This window comes from Terrapene carolina, unplaced genomic scaffold (assembly GCF_002925995.2).
Source record: "Terrapene carolina triunguis isolate 2854851 unplaced genomic scaffold, T_m_triunguis-2.0 Scaffold58, whole genome shotgun sequence".
NCBI lineage: Eukaryota > Metazoa > Chordata > Testudines > Emydidae > Terrapene > Terrapene triunguis.
Window position 1 is genome coordinate 56,356,329 of NW_020664409.1, and position 24,562 is coordinate 56,380,890.

Here is a 24,562-nt window from a genome sequence, read left to right on the forward strand (position 1 = left end):
AATAAATGGAAAAATTCCAGAGGGAACTGGATTGAGCCTCAAGTTGTGGAAGAGTTTTATTGATGTTAGAGTCTAACTGTTTTAAGTAATCGGAGCAATGAAAGAAAATTGTACTTCAGAGAATTTTGAATTTTTTTGGCCTTTATTAATATTATGCTATGTATTTTAACAGTTTGGTTCATTTTATCTGTTTGACATAGTTTCACGCAGGTTTAAATTAACAAAGCTACTAGCTACTAATTAAAAGGAGTATTTGGGTGAAGTTTTGAATAGTGTTCTCATGGAATATTATTTCCATATCCCAAACATAAGAAAATTAGACAAACTAATTAAAATGTATAATACTTTTGCTCAAGCTATCTTATTCCCTCTGAACTAACCTATATTAAAGCAGTGTACCATTTTCTCACTTGTATTGTTGTCTTGTTTCATGCAGGCATTCCTTCAGAGAATGTTCCAGTTTGCTGCCTCCAAAGTGGATAAAAATATCACAGAGGAAACAGTTAAGGTTAGTTTTTAATTGCACACATTTTTCTTCTCTGTGTTTTCTTTTTATATTTATTTATGTTTTATTCTTTTACAGATGCTGTTTTCAAATATTGAAGATATTCTTGCAGTTCACAAGGATTTCCTGACCTTAGTGGAGGGGTGTTTGAATCCTGAACCTAATGCACACCATGAAGTGGGAATCTGCTTTCTTCACTTTGTATGCTATTCTTTAATACAACTTCATAGTTAACTTTTCTCATTCCTGATTGTCTTCATTAATTAATGCCATGGTGATATGTGTGTATATTCAGTCATGAGGACAAAATGACTTGATTGCATAATTTAGGTTCCTTTAAGGTCATTTGGAGTTTACACTCATTGCCAAAAAAAAGAGAACCTTACCATGTCATCTCACCCATTCTTTTCACTGTAGAATAAACAAGCTTTGTTGTGTTCAGCACATTAGCTTTCAGCATCTTCTGTAGCTTTGAACTGTTAGGAATTTTCAGACTACTTGTTCTGAACTGATTTTATTTTTCATTCAAACACAGAGGATGTTTATTTAAAATAGTAAAATTTTACCCAGTGATTATATAACTAACCTTTTTTTCCAACCAGGCAAGTGTGCAAGCTCATAGATACTAGGATTTCCACCTGAAATTTTCTTAAGGACCTTGAAGTTAATGGGGCATGAGAACATGCTTATCTTTAAGCAGGTGTTTCAGTGCTTTGCTGAATAAAGGCCTTAATGAACACTTCTGAAAATTTGGCTGTAGGACTTGTATTTATGTTCATTAACAAAAATAAGCCTGAACAATGAAATGCCATGTTGAGATGTGAAGCACCTAAAACTCAGTCTGGAAGCAGAATAAAAAAGAGAGAGAGAGTTTAGTTTGCAAGAAACAATGCATTTAAAATCATTTTAATATTAAAATTCTCATGTACATATTAATATATTTGCTTGCTATTTATTATTATTGCTTTACCTGCCTTGAAATAGAAAATGCAGAGCAGTGCCTCAGTAAATCACAGCAGATATGTTTCTGGATCTTCTGCAGCAACTATACTCTAGGAGCATTGTTTTCCTGTCTGAGTGCAAGAGCATCAATGTTACAGAGCTTTGCTAAATCAGTCAGGACTGAGCCTAACTCTTTACACACTGTCACAGACCTAAAAAAAAATTTTTTTTTGGATCTAATTGGTATCTCTGCTTGGTTCAGCCTTTGTTTGCTAAAGTCTACATTTGCACATTGTGGGACCAAAGATTAAAGGTCAATAGAATGGAAGGGCTCACAAAAATGCTATCAACACACCTTTTATTTCTTCAAAAATGTGGATTGTATCTGCAAATGTTTGCATGTGCCAGATAGGTAATGATGTCTGCAAATGGGTAGGTGTGTGTGCACTTTGTTGTCCTGTTTGATTTATTGTAATCCAGCCACTGGAATCTCTGCAGATTCTCCAGTGATGTTCACAGACTATTTGTCTTTACAATTCTAATTAAGAGTAGAATTTAAAAATTCTAGAAGTGTTGGATTTCAAACAATAATTAGATATAAAAATAGGAAAGAAGGTGTTGACCTTCCAAAATGCAGATCACATTAGATTTCTATCCTCTAAAAGTGTTCTTATATTAGTCATTTGGCCTTAATAAAAATCTGAATATACAAAGTATTTCTTTGTCTCTACAGAAGGACAGATTTTGTATCTATGATGAATACTGTAGTAACCATGAGAAGGCACAGAAACTTCTGCTTGAACTTAACAAAATAAGAACAGTACGGACTTTTCTTTTGGTAAGTAAACTTTGACTTGGTGTTCTACTTTAATATCTTTTCACTGAATCAGTGAGTTGACAGCAGTGCCTTATTAGGTCATGTGAGAAATGATTTTAGACATCCTACGATTCATAGATTCTAGGACTGGAAGGGACCTCGAGAGGTCATTGAGTGCAGTCCCCTGCCCTCATGGCAGGACCAAATACTGTCTAGACCATCCCTGATAGACATTTATCTAACCTACTCTTAAATATCTCCAGAGATGGAGATTCCACAACCTCCCTAGGCAATTTATTCCAGTGTTTAACCACCCTGACAGTTAGGAACTTTCTCCTAATGTCCAACCTAAACCTCCCTTGCTGCAGTTTAAGCCCATTGCTGCTTCTTCTATCTTTAGAGGCTAAGGTGAACAAGTTTTCTCCCTCCTCCTTATGACACCCTTTTAGATACCTGAAAACTGCTATCATGTCCCCTCTCAGTCTTCTCTTTTCCAAACTAAACAAACCCAATTCTTTCAGCCTTCCTTCATAGGTCATGTTCTCAAGACCTTTAATCATTCTTGTTGCTCTTCTCTGGACCCTCTCCAATTTCTCCACATCTTTCTTGAAATGCGGTGCCCAGAACTGGACACAATACTCCAGTTGAGGCCTAACCAGTGCAGAGTAGAGCGGAAGAATGACTTCTCGTGTCTTGCTCACAACACACCTGTTAATACATCCCAGAATCATGTTTGCTTTTTTTGCAACAGCATCACACTGTTGACTCATATTTAGCTTGTGGTCCACTATAACCCCTAGATCCCTTTCTGCCGTACTCCTTCCTAGACAGTCTCTTCCCATTCTGTATGTGTGAAACTGATTTTTCCTTCCTAAGTGGAGCACTTTGCATTTGTCTTTGTTAAACTTCATCCTGGTTACCTCAGACCATTTCTCCAATTTGTCCAGATCATTTTGAATTATGACCCTGTCTTCCAAAGCAGTTGCAATCCCTCCCAGTTTGGTATCATCTGCAAACTTAATAAGCGTACTTTCTATGCCAATATCTAAGTCGTTAATGAAGATATTGAACAGAGCCGGTCCCAAAACAGACCCCTGCAGAACCCCACTTGTTATGCCTTTCCAACAGGATTGGGAACCATTAATAACAACTCTCTGAGCACGGTTATCCATCCAGTTATGCACCCACCTTATAGTAGCCCCATTTAAATTGTATTTGCCTAGTTTATCAATAAGAATATCATGCGAGACCGTATCAAATGCCTTACTAAAGTCTAGGTATACCACATCCACAGCTTCTCCCTTATCCACAAGACTCGTTATCCTATCAAAGAAAGCTATCAGATTGGTTTGACACGATTTGTTCTTTACAAATCCATGCTGGCTATTCCCTATCACCTTACCACCTTCCAAGTGTTTGCAGTTGATTTCCTTAATTATTTGCTCCATTATCTTCCCTGGCACAGAAGTTAAACTAACTGGTCTGTAGTTTCCTGGGTTGTTTTTATTTCCCTTTTTATAGATGGGCACTATATTTGCCCTTTTCCAGTCCTCTGGAATCTCTCCTGTCTCCCATGATTTTCCAAAGATAATAGCTAGAGGCTCAGATACCTCCTCTATTAGCTCCTTGAGTATTCTAGGATGCATTTCATCAGGCCCTGGTGACTTGCAGGCATCTAACTTTTCTAAGTGATTTTTAACTTGTTCTTTTTTTATTTTATCTTCTAAACCTACCCCTTCCCATTAGCATTCACTATGTTAGGCATTCCTTCAGACTTCTTGGTGAAGACCGAAACAAAGAAGTCATTAAGTATCTCTGCCATTTCCAAGTTTCCTGTTACTGTTTCTCCCACTTCACTGAGCAGTGGGCCTACCCTGTTTTTGGTCTTCCTCTTGCTTCTAATGTATTGATAAAAAGTCTTCTTGTTTCCCTTTATTCCCGTAGCTAGTTTGAGCTCATTTTGTGCCTTTGCCTTTCTAATCTTGCCCCTGCATTCCTGTGTTGTTTGCCTATATTCATAATTTCCATTTTTTATATGACTCCTTTTTATGTTTTAGATCATGCAAGATCTTGTGGTTAAGCCAAGGTGGTCTTTTGCCACATTTTCTATCTTTCCTAACCAGCGGAATAGCTTGCTTTTGGGCCCTTAATAGTGTCCCTTTGAAAAACTGCCAACTCTCCTCAATTGTTTTTCCCCTCAGTCTTGATTTCCATGGGACCTTACCTATCAGCTCTCTGAGCTTACCAAAATCTGCCTTCCTGAAATCCATTGTCTCTGTTTTGCTGTACTCCCTTCTACCTTTCCTTAGAATTGCAAAGTCTATGATTTCATAATCACTTTCACCCAAGCTGCCTTCTACTTTCAAATTCTCAATGAGTTCCTCCCTATTTGTTAAAATCAAGTCTAGAACAGCTTCCCCCCTAGTAGCTTTTTCAACCTTCTGAAATAAAAAGTTGTCTGCAATGCAGTCCAAGAATTTGTTGGATAGTCTGTGCCCCGCTGTGTTATTTCCCCAACATATATTTGGATAGTTGAAGTCCCCCATCACCACCAAATCTTGGGCTTTGGATGATTTTGTTAGTTGTTTAAAAAAAGCCTCATCCACCTCTTCCACCTGGTTAGATGGCCTGTAGTAGACTCCTAGCATGACATCACCCTTGTTTTTTACCCCTTTTAGCCTAACCCAGAGACTCTCAACACTTCCGTCTCCTATGTCCATCTCCACCTCAGTCCAAGTGTGTACATTTTTAATATATAAGGCAACACCTCCTCCCTTTTCCCCCTGTCTATCCTTCCTGAGCAAGCTGTACCCATCCACACCAACATTCCAATCATGTGTATTATCCCACCAAGTTTCAGTGATGCCAACAATGTCATAGTTGTATTTATTTATTAGCACTTCCAGTTCTTCCTGCTTATTACCCATACTTCTCGCATTTGTATATAGGCATCTAAGATACTGGTTTGATCTTGCCTCCCAGTTTTACCCTGACCCTCCTTTCTCTCTGCCATTATAGCCCACACTCCCTCTTGTTTCCAATCTATCTCCCAGGTCCCCATGTTTCCCACTTACCTGTGGGCTTTGCTCACCTGTCCCCGTCGAACCTAGTTTAAAGATGGTCACTCTAGGTGGTTATTGTTCAGATGCATTTTAGGTGTGATATTTTCAGAGGTAGGGGCTGCCTACATCACACACGTAGTGCCACCTCCTGACCAGTTTACAGACTAGCACTGGACAATGTGCCCTATACAGTAACTCCTCACTTAACGTCCTCCCGGTTAATGTTGTTTTGTTGTTACGTCGCTGATCTTAGAGAACATGCTCGTTTAAAGTTGCGCAATGCTCCCTTATAACGTTGTTTGGCAGCTGCCTGCTTTGTCCACTGCTTGCAGGAAGAACAGCCCATTGGAGCTAGTTGGTGGAGGCTTGGAACCAGGGTGGCCCGGCAGCGCCCCTATTAGCTCCCCTAAGTTCCCTGTGCAGCAGCTGCCCAGCAGGCTATCAATTGCCGGGCAGTTCAGGTATCCCTCCCGCCACTGCCCTGTGCTGCTCCTGCCCTCTGCCTTGGAGCTGCTCCCGGGAGCCTCCTGCTTTCTGTGCGGGGGAGGGGAGGGAGGGGAAGAGGGGTGCTGATGTCAGGGTGTCCCCCTCCCCCAGATCCTGCCCCCCGCTCCTGTACCCTATCTCCATGGGGCGGGGGGACACAACAGGGCTCCGGACAGAGGGAACTTGCTGGCAGCAGCTGCTGTCTCAAGTTGCTGATCTACTTAAAAAGGCAGTGTACTTAGAGTGGGGTCAGTGTACTTAAAGGGGCAATGTGCATCTCTCTCTCTCTCGTACGCACGGTGTGTGTGTCTGTCTCACATGCACCCCCCGGGCACTTACAAAGTGGAGGGAGTGGTACGCTCCAGTCGGATTACGTGGGTTCATCATCATGTTCAGTTTCCGCAGGGCATGTTTGCAGCCACTGCCATGTGTCTATTGTGTCTCCTCCCTCCATTCGTGCTGCCTTGTAACGTGTGAGGCTACATTAACAACAATGTGTTAACCCTTGAGGGCTCAGCCGAGTCCTAGTTCATCATTTAGCAGCAAGGCATTCCCTGGGAAATATCCCACCCTCTTCCACCCTCTGACTCCTCCACCTCAACCAAGCTTCACAATCATCATTGCTGTGTACAGTATTAAATTGTTTGTTTAAAATTTATTGTGTGTGTATGTATGAATGTATGTATGTAAACATGTCTTTTGGCTGGCAAAAAAAAATTCCCTGGAACCTAACCCCCCCATTTACATTAATTCTTATGGGGAAATTGGATTCGCGTAACATCGTTTCGCTTAAAGTCGCATTTTTTAGAAACATAACTACAATGTTAAGTGAGGAGTTACTGTACTCCCTGTTTTGGAGGCAATGCATAATGATGCCAGCCATGTATGGCAGAAGGACTGGAGAGAAAATGGGATAAATGGTGTGGGGAGGGGTATGGAAGGAAATCAGAGAACTGACCTGGAAGGAAATTTAAAGACTGACCTGTGGTTAGAGCCAGGTTTGGTAAAGAAAAATCCATACTTTAATACTGTGGGAGCTGCAGTGCCAAAGGAAAAAAATGTTTTGCTATGGATTATATATTAGCAGCAACATACTGAATTGGCTTAAACTGAGTTAAATGAAACAGCTACACAATAAAAGTCTTTAATTTTTACAACACAATTAAGCAGATATTTTAAAATGTTAAGTATGAGAGTCCTCGTGAATCTTCCATAACAAGATCAGTTTCCTTAGAAACATGCAGTTTCTCAGTGGTTGACATTGTTAATTAAAAAGGGAATTTAGTATGAACTGTTTCCTGGATTTCCCCAACTCACACTATATGACACCCTAAGAGGGTTTTTTTTTTATGTAGATAATGCTATATTAGAACTTTAAATTTCTGGCAAAGGAACATGATGTCTGAGCTCAGATTTGGGAAATATGACAAACATTTCAACTGAAAACGGTTTAAGTTAAAGAAACTATGAACAAAACATTAGAGTAGTGATAAAATAAGTATAACATCTGAACTGTTGTGATTTTAATTTTTTAACATGGCACATCTTTTCAAAGCTGTTGCCCCACACTACCTGATAGAGTACAGCCATAATGTTTTTGATTGGGTAATGCAACGTGCAGTTTGCTCTAGCATTTGAATCTATTGGCCCTGATTCTCTTGTTTCTACAGTCCCTTAACATGAATTTAACGGGCTAAGTGGGAATTTCCCTGTCATAAGGAGAAATCACTGAGTGACTTAGAGTTCTATGCCACCTCTCTTGTCACTAAGCATGTCTATACACTCCAGTGATTTTTGGCAGCTGGAACACCCTCTCACTGTGGACATCCAGCTGAAATGTCATTCCCCAACCTGCTCCCAAATTGAGCGGTTGCTAACATGGCATAAAGCCACGTTAGTTCTCCCCCACACCACACGCACAACTGGATCCTGCACTGAGAGTAACATGAATTGTGGACGCTGTATGTGGTGGTGCGGAACAAAATATGCCTAAGAGTGAATCACGAAGAGCTTATTTTGTGAGACAGGATGTGGCTATTTTAGAGATGAGTCCAAACTGAAATCCTGGATCTCTGATCTCCACAAACAGATCTGGATTTGGATCCAAATGAAACTGTTCCTATAATGGTACTGAATCCAAACACTATATCGGAACATGGTGAAATTTGAGAAGATTGCAGCACCTTTGCAAAAAAAATGTAATAATAATCACTGTCCCTCAGTAGTCAAAGAACCCCCTCTACTCAATATGCCTTAGAACTTCCCAGTGTCTGTCAAAAAAGATGTGCTTTATGCCATGCCCTGAAGGTTATGTGATTTGGGCTATTTCAGACTGGGGAGACAAAATTATTTTTTTTTAATTCTTTTTTCTCTTGGTTCAGCTACTGGACTGAAAAATAATTTATTCACATAAATCTAATCAAAACCAATACCTTTAACTCCATCTGGAAGCCAATAGACAGTTAGAGTAGATCATGGTGCACCAGTGTAACATACTCAGAGAGAGATACTTCACCTAGCAAATGGGTTATCACAATCTGCACTTGATTCAGCTTCCAAATGGATTTCAGTTTTACCTTTGTGTAGAGTGCATTGCAGCAGGCCAGTCTAGCTGCAGTGAATTAATAGGGAACTGGGCTTATTTAGTCTGCAGAAGAGAAGAGTGATGGGGGATTTGATAGTAGCCTTCAACTACCTAAAGGGGGGTTCCAAAGAAGATGGAGCTAGGCTCTTCTCAGTGGTGGCAGATGACAGAGCAAGGAGTAATGGTCTCAAGTTGCAGTGGGGGAGGTTTAGGTTGGATAGTAGGAAAAACTATTTCACAAGGAGGGTGATGAAGCACTAGAATGGGTTGCCTAGGGAGGTGGTGGAATCTCCATCCTTAGAGGTTTTTAAGGTCTGGCTTGACAAAGCCCTGGCTGGGATGATTTAGTTGGGGTTGGTCCTGCTTTGAGCAGGGGGTTGGACTAGATGACCTCCTGAGGTCTCTTCCAACCCTAATCTTCTATGATTCTATGAATACATCTTGGTAGCAGGTCAACATCCAAAAGATGCAGTTGCAGCCTCCTGAACAGATATAGATAGATGGAGAACAAAAGTCTTTGTTATTACTGTTATTTGATCATCTAAGAATAATTGGAAGGCTAACCAGGCTCCCTACCTGCCCCCACAGAGTAGCTAAAGATGGGGATACACACATTGTTTTAATTTAAATAAATCAGAGTCTGATCACGTAGGCTACACTCTGACTTTATTGTTTGGTTTCCTCTTTGAATTGTAGGGAGACCTTTCCAATATGCCTTCTGTGTTTGATGGGTAAAGAGAGACCCTACTTACCTGCCTTTTAAAAGTGTGAGCAGTTGTAGGAGTGTTATCAGTCTATATTACACTACTTTTGATTGTATTGGTATGATGTTCTCAATACATAGAGCTTGATTTCATATAGCTTTAAAGTATATCATATCACTATTTCCTCTATTGTCCCCATTTCTATTACTGCATATACACACTCATTACTATTAGTATTAGGTCCATTTTTTTTTTATAATTCCAACAATTAAATATTTGCCCTAAAGCCATTTGCATATTTTGATTCTCTGAATGTCTTTAATCCTATCTCTACCTCTCGCTGAATTGTGTTTGTGAATGCTTCCACCAAACGTTCCATATTTTTCTCTGCTTCCAATACTGTGCTCCTGGTTGTTACCTACATTTTCTGTAGACCATGGCTGGAAAAGTTTATTTAGTTTGCATAATATCAACAATCCAATAATTATTTCTTTTACTTTATATATCTAGAACAGAGTATACCTAAAATGGTTAAATGAGCTTTAGTACTGATTTGTTTCTTTAATACGTTCTTTGAAAATAACACCAAACAACTGCAGTCGGGTAATTGTTTTTGTGTGTGTCAAAGTAAAATGTTAGATGTTTGGTTTAGTGTCTACAATTATTATAGTAAAGAGTAGAGGAGTAGATTATGTATCTGTTCATGATAGTTTTGCAAGTTTACCTTAATATTATCTTTGTATATGTTAATTTACAATTCTAGGCAAGTGTTTGTGTCAATGATTTTGGGAGAGCTTTTTTTTATGGCAATTGCCTATATTTTAGAACAGTGATTTCTCATAGGAAACTACAGGAAAGAGTTTAATGTAATGTGTTTCTTTCTTTAACTCTTGTAGAACTCATAGTTTGGGAAAATGTCATTTCCTCATGATTTTGTAATCAAATTAATTTGCTTGCACCCTAGAACTGTATGTTGCTTGGAGGACGTAAGAACACAGATGTTCCATTGGAAGTATATCTAGTAACACCAATACAGAGAATATGCAAGTATCCCCTCCTTTTGAAGGTACTTATATGTTTGCTACCTAGGCCTTTATATTCTGCACATAAAACTTGTTGCTATGCATATTTAAGCATGACAGTAAGAACAACCTCTCCCCAAGATGAATGATCCACCAGATAAATATTGGCTTCATGCTTGCACTCATTAAAGCCAATGGCAAGTCTTCCAGGGACTTCAGTGCAAAAAAGATTAACAGGCTTTGTTGGCTGTAAAGGTTTGGCACCTCTCTAGTTTCAGCACCTCCTTTGTAGGGTGATGGCCACCTTCATCATTGTTGAGAGGAAGCCATTAATTTAAACTTCAGTGAATTTAATGAGTTTGATTTCAGTTTGATTTAAGTACATGCTTAAATGCTATGATAGGTAGGGATACAATTATTCATTTGCTTAAAGATAAGCATGCAATTAAGTGGCTTCTTGAATCAATGCCATTATTAGTAAACTGTAAACTAAAACAAATGTCAAAAATGCTTTTAAATAGGTACTGTAAGAAGCAGACAGAAAGTATTTTCAGATAACAATGAAATGACACCTGTCTAGTTCTCTCTCTCTTTCTCTCTCTCTCTCTGTGAATAGTGAATGCATAACAAATTTGTGTTGGATATTGTATATTTTTTGTTAAAAAGGAGGAAATGACTTGCATTTTTGAAGAGGAAGCTGCATTTGTTAATTGCATTTTGACTATTGGATAAGTATTTTTTATAATAAACCTTTAGCTTCTAAAACATTGTCAGCTCTGAAAGAGGCACATCTCACTGCACTGACATAGAAGACTGAAGGGACACAGCTTAACATTTAGTCATTTTTTTTAAAAAGTGAGATAAATAATATTATTACTATACTGAACCCTGAGTCACCCAGCCTATTTCTGTGGTTTTACAACCACATTGTCCTATTTTGAAATTGTTTTTATATTCTTTCTTGCTATGTGAGAAATACACACAAAGAACAAAGGAAACTGACTAACAGATTCTACAAGAGATACTTTGAGACTAATTATACACAAAGTATTGTTAAATACACCAAGCGAACAAACTGCGAAAAATTAGCAAAAAACAATTGACCCTCTTTCAGTTCACAGTAACCTAAGGTACTAATTGTGACAATAAAATAAGCACTTTGAGACATACAGTATGTATGATTTTTGTCATTAAAAGCTGACTGTCCTATAAAAGAGGTTAAAGGTCAACATCAAGACCAACCTTTCCCGGTGAGGGAGGGGACGGGGAGAGAGAGCTGAAATGGAAACTTCGTTTTTGAAATATCACTTATTCTTACTGTTGCTAGTTTGTTTCTCAGAGCTTTATTGCCTTACCAAGACACAATGTTGCAGGATGTAATAGGGTTCCACCTAATAAAAGAGGAGTTTGATATTTACTGTTTAGTTTTAGCATCCCAGTCAATATGAGCCTCCTGGTAATGTACATTTGAGGATCAAAGACTGATGTACTCTTTATGTATAAACAGGAGTTATTGAAGCGGACGCCAAAGAAACACAGTGACTACACAGTATTAATGGAAGCTCTGCAAGCCATGAAAGCTGTCTGTTCCAATATAAATGAGGCTAAGAGACAAATGGAAAAATTAGAGGTTTTGGAAGAATGGCAGTCTCACATTGAAGGATGGGAGGTAGTGTCACCGTATTTCTCATTATGTAAAACAGGGATGTAGTGATGCAGCTTTGCAAGTGGGCAATTATCAGCATATGCAGTACATTACTTTTCATAGAATCATAGAATATCAGGGTTGGAAGGGACCTCAGGAGGTCATCTAGTCCAACCCCCTGCTCAAAGCAGGGCCAATCCCCAGACAGATTTTTGTCCCAGATCCCTAAATGGCCCCCTCAAGGATTGAATTTACAACCCTGGGTTTAGCAGGCCAATGCTTGTGACCCTGACTCACAGGGAACTTCTCATTTCACTAGTAAAATCACAATTCTTACTTAGGATCTACTCTATGTATGAGTAATATCAATATTTTTGTCTAAGGATCATCAGTGATGCAGACACTCTCATGCACTAACCATCTTTCAGAAAAGACAAATTGTCTAGCTCTGGATTTAGGATATTAACCATTTACATCAAATAATAATAAATATATAAAAATCAGTCTGTGCTTTAGCTCTATGGATTACTAACTGTTGTTCTCAGGCTTTGCTCTTTTAGACACTTACTTGAATGTCCTGCCTAGTCAACCGGGGGTTGGGGGGGGAGGAATGTATAGAACATAAACTTTAGAAAAATTAACAGATAAGGGATTATCTGCAGAGTGCCAACAAATACATGTTCAGCAGTGTGAATACAACAGCCTTTGTATTTACAGTTGAGTCTCTGAGCTGTTGAGAGGAAGGTGAAAAAAACCACCCTATCCTGGCCCGTCTGACAATGAGGGAAAAATTCCTTCCCAGTCCCATAAAGGTGACTAGCACAATGCCTACAGCAGATCAAAAACACATAGTTTTACTCTAATCGCAGGATTAGGAGAATGGGACCTGTTAATCCAGGCATGCAATGGTGCCTCGTTGCGGGGAAAGGGCCTGTATGGGCCCCTCAGGCATGCAGGAGCTAGTCTGCTTCTGCTGAGCACCTCCAGCCAGCCAAACTGCTCAACTGATGCTGCCTCCCCCCAAAATTCAGGAGGAAGCAGGCTGTTATGAGCAGGGCAGGGGAAGAGAAGGGAGAATTGCATTAAGGGGCAAAACCATTTTCCCCCTGATAGTCCAGACAAAGACTCCATGCCCTTGAGGCAGTGGGTGTACCTAATGTTAATTAAGCGTAGCAGAAGATTTGATTCTTTCTAAAAAAGAGCATAGTTATTAATTTTGTTTAGACAGAAGCATCCATCTTTGTGCAGGGAGATTTGAACATCTCATTTAAAGACTGTTCCTGTGGCAGCATTCTAAATAAGTTTTCTCTTGTTTCCAAAACTGGATAGGTAGGATCTATATTACTACATGTCTTCCATTATGCCTTGAGTCCTGGATTTTAGAGAGTAGTGATTTTCAAACTTCTCAATCCCAGGAACCACTTACCACATTCTGCAGATATTCACAGTACATAGAAAGAAGGAATCTCTCTAAGCACCAAGTATTATATTAATTGGTCATGTGTCTTCAACCTGATTTTACTGCATTCATTTTAGTCCCTTGTCTCAAAAATAACAAGTCATCAGTAGAAAGCATCCAGGGAAGACAAAAATGATTAGAAATAGGGTGTAGGGCTAGAGTAACCAGACATCCCCATAAAATCAGGACTGTCCTGATATAATCGGGACCGTCCCGATATTTAGGTGTTTGTCCCGCGACTCGACCAATCTTTGTCCCGATATTTCGCTCCGCCGGCAGCATTTTTTTTTTTTTTTTTGCTCCGCTGGCGGACACTTCTCCCCACCCTCCACCCGTGTCCCAATATTTTCTTCCTCTCATCTGGTCACCCTATGTAGGGCTCATGCAAGGACATATTGTTTGCAATATTTTGAAAATGAGAAAGTAAGTTGATAAGGCAAAGAATGAATGTGTGAGAGGTCCAATAGGATTAAACTTTCCCAAAGTACAAGAATAAGAGATAATTCAAAATTAAAGGCAGCATGTTTAAAATAGATTTTAGAAATACTATTTTTATCCAAAACACAATTAATATGTGGAACTCACTGCCACAGGATACCACTGAGACAGATTAATACATTTGAAAAATTAAAATAAACTAGATGTAGGGATATCTTCTTCAATAATACCGGCTAGCTGGAGTGGTAAAAGTGCTAGCAATCAAAATGCTTCAGAGCATAAATTGATTGTGTCAAGAGAAAAGATGCACAAATAATCCTTCTCACCCATCGCTTCAACTATGTTCCCTCTTCTCTTTGAATCTCTTCACTAGATCCCCTTTTCATTATTGTGCTTGCTTTCAAGATCCTGCATATCCAGCAGATTCCTCACCTAGATCTTAATGAGCATAAATAGTTAAGGAACACAAATATTTTTGCATCAATATTTTGTTTGTCTGAATAATGCAAACAATGCGGGGTTTTTGGCATAAAAAGTTGAGTATCATACCTGTTAAATTCCTCAGTCTTTCCACATCAAATATATTGACACCTCTCTACAAATTTAAAACAGTTTTTAGAAGTTACTAACAATATGACTTGGCAGATGCTTAAAGCTTAAGTTATGAATTTAGTAACTGTTGCCTACTTTGACAAATCACATATTTAATCTTTATATATTCTTGCACATGTTAGCAAGGTAATTAATTTGAAGTTTCAGTAAACCACGACTATATAGTTTTAATTTATGTAGCTTTCTAAGAACAGATTGTTCATTAACATTTATTATTAAACAGTCAAAATGATGTAAACACTATTTTTGTGCTACATCTAGTCTAGCAGAACCATGTCCAATATATGTTGGGAAAAGTTGTTTTAATTGCTTCTTTTTTGTGTTTACCTGCAGAACAGAATTTACAATCAACCAGTTAAGAAAATAAAAACTAATCTTGACCCCCACCTTACCCACTCCCCCCAAAACAGAAATGCAGAAAATTCAAAAAGTCTGTACTGAATCCCTAAAGATGTATACAATTATATGCATACCATGGTTACAATTATGCAAATATCCCAGATGATAGTGGGGACCAATTCGTGGAAAACTGAGTTTTTATACTTTCTTTACATGTTTAGGTTTATGCTTTGCACTACAAAACAGCTATTTGTTTTCCCTAATCATTTAGGGGCTTTTCCATATTAAATTTAGGAATGAGTTCCGTATTGTGTTAGTTGTCTATTTTGTCTTGTTTCCCAGGTATAATAATGTATGAGGCCATTATTGCTAGGTCTGTCATATTGTTTTATAAGGTAAAACTTTCATATCTTTTTGGTGCTATAGAAAAATTAGGGACAAATCCTGTTTACCTTAATAATGAAAACACTCCACTTAATTTAATGGGATGGCTACATTTTATTAGTCATAGTAATTTTATTGCTCATTTTAACTATGCCCAGTATGTTAGGCACTGTCCAAATTGGATCAGACAATATCCCTGCTTTGAAGATTTTACAAATTTATGCCTTAATATTACAATTCATTGCATATGCCTGGATTGCTGTACTTGTGTGTAACTCCACTGACATTAATAGGGCTCTCGGTAGGCACAGCAGTGAATTACATGACATAGAGCTAATTTTGGCAATTACACAACATATGGATTTTGATGAGTCGCGAGACAGTAAGGACAGGTAGTGGAAGAAGGACAGGGTGAATGTCTGTACAATGACTGGGTTAGTAAGTGAAGCTAGTGTCCAGCCTGATGGAGAAAAAATAAGTAAGAAAAGATAAATGGATAGAATGAATAAATATAAGACTAATCAGTCATTTTGTGTGAGTAAGGCTATCAGATTTGGTCCTATTCCTTCTAGTAGTCCTTTGGCTAAGAAAAAAATCATCTTGATGAAGCTTTAGAAATCTCTTTTATTTCAAATCATTGGACAAAATTAAAAAAAATGTTTCCAAACAAAGGGTTTCTTAAAGTAGATTTCCATGTGAAAGATTTTATATTCAGTGACAGTTGCACACACAGAGTGAAAGTTGCACACACAGTAATTAATTAAATACAAGATTCATCTGAGTCCTGTTTGCTTTTTAAATAGTTTTTTTCCTTTAAAATATATCATTAAAGAAAAGTCAGTGGAGCAAGTCCTGTGCTGTTATGCAGTTGCAGATCTGGAATAACTCCATTGTCTTTAATGGAGTTATGCTACATTTATGCCAGTGTAACAGACCAGATTTGATTATAATATGACTACAATGCGATGCCCAATCTAGCAAACTTGCTCATTTTCCTAGAAGCATCCTCTTCATACATAGAGTATGTCTACTCCTTGAAACAGTATAAATGTCGGAGCTATTGTAGGAGGTAACTATTTTAGATAGTTCTGCACAAACAAATACTTGAATGCAATGTATGAGAGTGGGTTTAATTAAGTAAACATCTGGTTTTCTATAGAGCCTAAGAATAAAGAGGCAAATGTGTTGGAGGTTTCTTACCAGAAGGAAATGTTTAACACATTGCTTGGCTTTTTCTGGGAGGAAAAAATATTTTTAGAACCCAAGGATGAAAGCATGACTTAAATTCCCATACAAGTGTCATAAAGCTAAGCTTGTGTTTATGATAAAAATAGAGATGTATGGAAACAGAACATCTGCTTCAAGAAAGAAGATTCTTAATACAATTACTTTTTCACTTAATATCCTAGATTGTTAAATATATTGGCTTAATTCAGAACTTGTACAAGTGGGTGTCTAAACTGGTGGAATGGCTCAGCAATTAAAAACATCTGTCAATAAAATTTGTGCAAAGGTTACAACGAGAGAGAGAAGAAAACAGGCACACACACAAAATGGAGTTTCATGTAATCAGAACACCGAGAATCCCAGCTTTGTTTCAACCCAGCTTGGTAACAGTTGAATGGGAAATTCTGCCATCTCTTAGGCTTTCCCCTCTTCTTACCACTAAAATAGCTATTTTTATAGAGATTTCTGTATTCACTGAGAGTCTGAAGCTACGTCTAGAATGCACACCACGGGCTGCAGTAGTTTCATGCCTCAGTGAAAAGCAGGCCATGTCCATACTGCAGTGTGGAGATACATGAATGGGCTCTGGCAGCAGGGAGGCAGCAGGGAAAGGCTCCGGCAATGGGGAGCTGCCAGAATCTTTCCTCACAGCTTCTCTGCTGCCAGAGTTTTTCCATGCTCCTGGAGTGTTTCACAGCAGCGGGGAAACAGTGGAACACTACATTGCTAAAAACAGCCATGAAGCTGGGAGAGGCACTGCTTGGGTGAGAAGGATACATACCCAGGTACATGCCCACAGGGTTCAGGCAGGTCCTTACTCTACTAGCCTAAGCTGTTCTTCACCGTCTACCATCTCCTTGCACCTGTGCCAGGGGGGCTTGTAGTGTCTGTACTCTACATGCCACTGAAAGGAGTGTGCAATGTAGACGTACCCTGATGGTGTTTGCAGTCCTCAGTCTTGCCTCATTTTTACCCCATGAAAAGACTAAATGAAGAGTTAATTCCCTTCTTGTTGAACAACTGTGTTCTGTCACAGGGTCTCTGCTGAGGTCTTGTCCATTGACTTGAATGGAATTGCACCCATTTATACCAGGTGTGAATTTAGCCCAGTAGATTTTGGATGAATAACTTTATTTCACAAATAAATATTAAAAACAACAAATACTGATTCTGAACTTACAGTACTATATCACAAGTGCTTTATTTAATGCTTGTAAACATTAACTGAAGTACTGTGGTAGTGATGCTGTATCAAGGTTGAGAACCTGCAGCCCCATTCTACAGACTAGGAATATAAATCCATGTTTTTCCATGGGAATTCCATTAACAGTGACTTTTCTTATGTTTGATCTTACCCAAATAATTTGTCCTGAACCCAAATATTTACTAAAAACCTGTCTTGCTGCTTTTGAATGATCTAAATGGGGCAAAAAAATTGCTCTAAGTTCACCTGAGGAATTTTCCACCAACTTTTTGTGCTTGGACCAATCAAAAATATTGTGATTCTAAAACTTCAAATTTTCCCTATATATGGTCCTTAATGTGGATTATATCTTGGTCTTGTTTGAAGGTACTTGCTTTGAAATAAAAAAGTTATTAATTAATTTGTTGAACTTGCACATTGCGTGCATCATTTTCCTTAATTTTAGAAACATGCATCAGGTTGCCTTATTCAGGGTGCTTGTAGGTGCAGGTATTTGAAAGAATCTATTTCCATGTAGATAATGAAAAAAATTATAATTACAGTTGATTCTGTTGTTTTCACAAAAAGCATTGTTTTGGGATGAACCGTTCTTGTTAGAAATTGCCCTCAACTTTCAGTGGAGGAAGGAATGTTCATACTCTAAACATCAAGATGTTGATTTTAAGTTGTTAAAAAAAAACACAACCTAAACCTACAAACCCCTGATAATTAGGAACTGGGCAACAAAAAAGCAATCATACTTATCACAGGGAGAAAAGCCTGGAAATACCCAGTATATCATAGTTTTAAATATCAGAATATTACAGGTCAGGGACTTAAAATGATACCCATGATCAGATAGATATGGAAATATTAATTTAATTTTAAAAACTTCTTATGGCAGGGGAATGTTTTGTCTGCCTGAGATTTTCAAAGGAGCCTACAGGAATTAGGAGCCCTATTCCCATTGAGTTTCAATAGGAATTGGGTGCCTGCCTCCCTTGGACTCCATTTAAAAATCCCACACTTTGTGAACCATCAGGCACATGCAGGGTTTAGCTCCCTGAGTAGGGAGTCAGACAGCTGCAATTCTTCCCTGATTTACTCAATGTTCATAAATCCCTTCATGTGCCCTCTCCATCCTTCCCTGCACCCTTTGGGGCAATGCGTGTCTCTAGTGGGAGGAAGCAGTCTCAACACTCACCTCAAGTGTGAAGACAATAGTTGTCCCTGGTACCCTCACAGGGTGCACAAGGGGAGGGAGGCGCCTTTCATTCTTTTCCTCTCCCTCCCCTGCATGGATGAAGGTTCTTCTTTGAGTGATTGGATACATCCTTTACAATGTAGGTGTGTGCGTATCTCATGCTCTGGTTAGGGTTGCCACCTCTAAGGTACAAAAATCGTGGACATCCGGGATGATCCTGAGCCCATAAAACTGGACACCAGGTGGCATGTACTGAGCACCCTGACAGATTTCCCAGGACAGCTACTTCAAAAAAGTGATGACTGTGGGAAAACTTGGACAGGTGGCAATCCTAGCAGTCATGCCAGAGAATTTTCTCTTGAGGTACCTGTATTGATGGCTGCTCCGGTGCCTTGGCTTCCCCGTGCTCTGAGCTGAGGGTATGAAGGGTGGACTTGCCCTGCCTATCTTTAAGTTCCTTCTTATTGTTGGTGGTCAGAACATGTTATTGTGATTTTTACAGCCCTCGTTCCTCTGTGAGGAAACAAATTATACATAGTTAATTAGAGTTAGTGGTATTCATTTTTTCTCCTTTGGATGTCTTTATTTTATTTTGGATAGGCAGGCTTGTCTGGGGATTGCCCAGTACCAGGGGAGCTTATGCCAAAGTCCCATGGCTTTAAGCCTAGCTCCTGGTATCCCAAGACAATGCGTATTAGAGCCCCACACACTTGCCGTTTTGAAGTGCCTGAGTGAGGATCACATTACAGAAAGGTGTCCAATCTGCCGTGAGTTCAAATCAAGAAGAAAGAAGCAAAAGGAAGAGTGCCTTAGCTATATTCTCATGAGGGCTGTTCTTTGCCCAGCACTGGAGCCCACTTGATCAATGGAGGGGAGCTCATTGACTATTCCCTCCAGGAGTGCTCTCCTAACCTTGCCCACTGACAGAGGCTAAAGGAGACCCCCTTCAGCAGCAAGCATTTCTGGATACCCTGTCCTCCAGAAAGCATAAGTGCTCAGAGCACACTCATCCTCTAAAGCCAAAAAGAAAACAGCATAGACTACTCATTCAAAGTCCTTGGTGTGTGACACCTCTGAAGCAGAAGGCCACTCTGGTACTGAAGGTAAAGTGCAGCTTTTGGCTCACTACTCCCCAGTACTGTTTCACAGTGCTTCTCGTAGGACTGAACTTTTCAACTCTGGTGCCCACCCTAAGATCATCAAGGCCAGCTACCTCATCAGTAACAATAGAGGATCCATCACCTCTGCTTTCTGCATGGCAACCATCGATCTTAGCCCAGATGCCAGAGGCCTACACAGCTGGAAAGGACCTGTGATGCTTCTTGGTACTTCCATCACTGCTGATTCAGGGTGAAGGCCCGTTATTGGTACCATTTAGGGTGACCAGACGTCCTGATATTTAGGCGTTTGTCCCGTGTCCCGACCGATCTTTGGTCGGGACGCAATTAGTCCCGATATTTCACGGTACTCCTTTTTTTTTTTTTTCCTCCGCCGGCGACCCACCCGCCCCCCCCCCGATGTGTCCCGATATTTTCTTCCTCTCATCTGGTCACCCTAGTACCATTGCACACAGCGCAGGCTATGGCATCAGCCCTTGGTCTCAGGACTGGTACCGTCATCGTAGGCCTCTTCAGTGTGACAGTATCTAGAACCCCAATACTTGCTCCATTTCAACACTAGGTACCAATAGCCAGGAAGCCTTCAATAGTACCGCCGGTACCACAGGCTCAACTTAGATTCCAGTCCCAGTCTCTGATGTCTCTTCCTGGAACTGTACCACCCTGGCCTTTGGCGGTATTCTTACTCCTCAGTGGAGTCTGAAGTGGGTTCCTATGCCTCCCACTAATCCAATGTGTCCTTCAAAACTCGTTCCTGCTCTCACAGAAGACAATCTGTAAGAGCAGATAGAGGGACTGGTGGCCTGGCCTCTAGTACTATATCAGCCTCCTCATTGGCCTTACAGTGCTAAATAAATCAAAAGAATACTGAAAGGTTCTATATTCTGGGGGCGTTGTGATAGTGTTCTGTGGAAGAGCTGGATTTGATTTCTTTGTCACTCTCCAGGGCTTCAATGAATACAATAACAGTTAACAAAAATCACTGGCCTACAATTATACCATCACAGGGTTGGATCTTGTCAAATGTTATAAGATAAGTAAGGTTATCATTGTTTAATGTTCAGATGGGAGATCTCCAAGGGAAAAGGAGTCCATGGAACACTTGTATATGAAGCCATTTTTTCATCTCTATAAGACCTCAGCCAGCAGTTTATGTTTAAAAAGGAAAGGGAAAATAATACTCAGAGTAGTGATATGATGAAAACTACAGTTAATGCAGTGTTAAAATTGAGACTTTAATCATGTCAGGCATTCAGAGTCAAAGTAACTTATTCATTTTACCTGTGCATAAAGTAGGGCATTGGTTTTCATATTGTGGGCACACGTCCCTGGGAGGGACATGATGAGGTTATCAGGGGGAGTGGGGTGCAGGATGGGCTGCGGGCCTGTGGCTGGGTGTCAGGCCCAAGGCAGGGAATCAGCGAGGAGAGCACGCAGGGAGTCCCTAGCGGTCAGGGAGGGTGGGAGAGTGAGGAGCCCCAGTCTGGTCTGTGCCACATTGCCATGGGCTCCTCTGAGGATGGAGCCAGCGGTCCTGCTGCCATCCCAGGTGTGAACCGCCTGCTCAGTGAATCACTTTCTTTCCTGGACGGGCAGGAGTTGGGGGGAGGGGCAGCAAAAAAAAGTTTGGTCAATTGGGTCTTTTGGTATATGAACATGGAACAATAAGCTTTATTACTAGAGCCGTTTGGAAAATGGTTATCATCCCCCCAATAAAAATATGAAAGGAATTTTTCATCAAAATTTTCCACAGAAAAAAACAATAAAAAATTGCTGAAAATTGGTGGTTTTCTGTCTAGTGGCTACAGATGGCACAGCCAGACACGTAGATTTGGCAGATTCATTCTGAAAGACAGTGTGTGTAAATGGTTGAAACTTGTCATAGCGGAGACTTGAGTCTGTTCCCAGCTCTGCAGGGGTGACATTGTGCTACCGCTTTTACTTTAACAGTACAGTGAGTGAATGATACTTGTCTGCCTCCTAAGAGTGTGGTTTGACGGCTTGTCTCCTTGGTGCATTAGTCTGCATAAAAGGGGTGTGAATTCTAGTGCTCACTTGTGTGTTGCACATTAACAGGCCCATATGGACCCTGCTGATGCACATTAACAGTTCCATAGTGTGCATTAATGTAGTTCCATTTCCAGGGCTGGCTCCAGCTTTTTTGCCGACCAAAGCAGTGAAGGAAAAAAAAAAAAAAAAAAGCTGCGATTGGCAGCACTTCGGCGGCAGCTCTACCGCTCCGCTTCATTCCTTGGCGGCAATTTGGCAGCCGGTCCTTCCCTCCAAGAGGGACTGAGGGATCCGCTGCCAAATTGCTGCCGAAGACCCAGACGTGCCGCCCCTTCCCACTGGCCGCCCCAAGCACCTGCTTCCTGCGCTGGTACCTGAAGCCTGCGCATTTCAAACAGTACACTTTTAGTGAATGCCAGCAGAGTATACACAGAACAGTTAGTGTGCACTGGAAATGTACACCCGTGTAGTAAATATTGTTAAGTACAAAGAATTAACAACAGTCAGAGGAAGAGCTGTGACTAGAACCCCTGATTTCCTCCTGGATCTCAACTCAGAGCATCTTCCCTTGGGCCAAAGTGATGGGGTTATGGGGAAACGGTATCCATGACTGTTGCTTCTTTTGCATTCCCCCACATAGAATCATAGAATATCAGGGTTGGAAGGGACCTCGGGAGGTCATTTAGTCCAACCCCCTTGTGACGGGTTGGATCACAGAAACCCCCTTGGGAGCTGCCACCCAATGTACCAAGACTACTTCTGCTCCTGTTTTCCCTGCCAGCTCAGGACTCCAGCACCCTGTCTTGCTGAGCCAAACATGCCCATCTGCTCCAACAAAGACCCAGGGTCTGAATCACTTGTCCCAAAGCTGCAAGTTTACCTAAAAACAGCTCACAGGAGTGTGCTTGTCTTTAGCACTCAGATGCCCAACTCCCAATAGGGTCTAAACCCAGATAAATCCGTTTTACCCTGCATAAAGCTTATGCAGGGCAAACTCATAAATTGTTCGCCCTCTATAACACAGATAGAGAGATATGCACAGTTGTTTGCTCCCCCAGGTATTAATACATACTCTGAGTAAATTACTAAATAAAAAGTGATTTTATTAAATACAGACAGTAGGATTTAAGTGGTTCCAAGTAGTAACAGACAGAACAAAGTAAGTCACCAAGCAAAATAAAATAAAATGCACAAATCAAACTAAATACAGATAATCTCACCCTCAAAGATGCTTCAGTAAGTTTTTCTCAGACTGGACACCTTCCATGCCTGGGCACAATTCTTTCCCCTGGTACAGCTCTTGTTGCAGCTCAGGTCATAGCTAGGGGATTCTTCATGATGGCTCCTCTCCTCTCTTTGTTCTTTTCCACCCCTTTATATATCTTTTGCATAAGGCGGGAACCCTTTGTCCCTCTGGGTTTCCACCCCCCCTCACTGGAAAAGCACCAGGTTAAAGATGGATTCCAGTTCAGGTGACATGATCACATGTCACTGCAAGACTTCATTACTCACTTGCCAGCACACACATATACAGGAAGACTCACAGGTAAACACAGCCATCTGCAGACAATGGTCCTTGTTAATGGCAGTCATCAAGATTCCAAACCATCATTAATGGCCCACACTTTACATAATTACAATAGGCCCTCAGAGTTATGTTTTATATTTCTAGTTTTAGATACAAGAGTGGTACATTTATACAAATCAGATGATCATACTCAGTAGATTATAAGCTTTGTAATGATACCTTACAAGAGACCTTTTGCAGGAAGCATATCCCAGTTATGTTACATTCACTTATTACCGTATTTTCTCTAAAACTATCCCAGTTACATTATATTGACTTATTATCAAGTTTTTATAAAACCATATAGACTGCACAACGTCACACCCCTGCTCAAAGCAGGACCAATCCCCAACTAAATCATCTCAGCCAGGGCTTTGTCAAGCCGGGCCTTAAAAACCTCTAAGGAAGGAGATTCCACCACCTCCCTAGGTAACCCATTCCACTGCTTCACAACCCTCCTAGTGAAAAAGTTTTTCCTAATATCCATCCTAAACCTCCCCCACTGCAACTTGAGACCATTACTCCTTGTTCTGTCACCTGGTACCACTGAGAACAGTCTAGATCCATCCTCTTTGGAACCCCCTTTCAGGTAGTTGAAAGCAGCTATCAAATCCCCCCTCATTCTTCTCTTCTGCAGACTAAATAACCCCAGTTCCCTCAGCCTCTCCTCATAAGTCATGTGCTCCAGCCCCCTAATCATTTTTGTTGCCCTCCGCTGGACTCTTTCCAACTATAGCTCTGTTCCTATCATGAAGGTAGCTCATAGCACCCTAAGTGCATGCTCAGTGTAACTGGCATGTAGAGAGATCTGTGGTTATAGCATGCTCAGTGCAGATAGCATATTCAGAAATTTTAGCAGCAAAGTCTTTAACAAGCTCCTTTACATGAGTATATGGTGATTTTCAAGTGTTTATAGCTCACCAAAACTACCTGGATTGTCAGGACAGGGCCGGCTCCAGGCACCAGACGAGCAAGTTGGTGTTTGGAGCGGCAGATTGAACGAGGCAGCATTCCACCCAATCCTAGGGTGGCACGGCTGCTTTTTTTTGTTGTTGTTTTGCTTCGGCCGCCCTGTAGGGGGCAGCGGCGCGGAGGACGGGAGCGCCCTGCAGCAAGCCCGGCAGGGCAGTCCTCATCCTTCCCTCCCCGCCGACTGAAGCGGAGCCCTCCCGGCAGGTGGCAGGCGGCGCGGCGTGGCAGCGCCCCACTGTAGCCCTGGCCGCCCCCCTTCTCTCTCTCTCCCGCCCGCTCCCT

At 40.6% G+C, this 24,562-nt stretch overlaps 1 protein-coding gene across 1 annotated transcript in view; it reads left to right on the plus strand.

Moving 5' to 3' along the window:
- Window positions 1–24,562, plus strand: part of PREX2 (phosphatidylinositol-3,4,5-trisphosphate dependent Rac exchange factor 2) — a 288,646-nt gene that overhangs the window by 75,880 nt on the left and 188,204 nt on the right. The window contains exons 2-6 of the mRNA XM_026662446.1: window positions 437–508; window positions 584–706; window positions 2,181–2,285; window positions 10,065–10,166; window positions 11,630–11,791. Of these exons, the coding sequence (XP_026518231.1) occupies window positions 437–508; window positions 584–706; window positions 2,181–2,285; window positions 10,065–10,166; window positions 11,630–11,791 (564 nt within the window). The remainder of the gene's footprint in view (window positions 1–436; window positions 509–583; window positions 707–2,180; window positions 2,286–10,064; window positions 10,167–11,629; window positions 11,792–24,562) is intronic.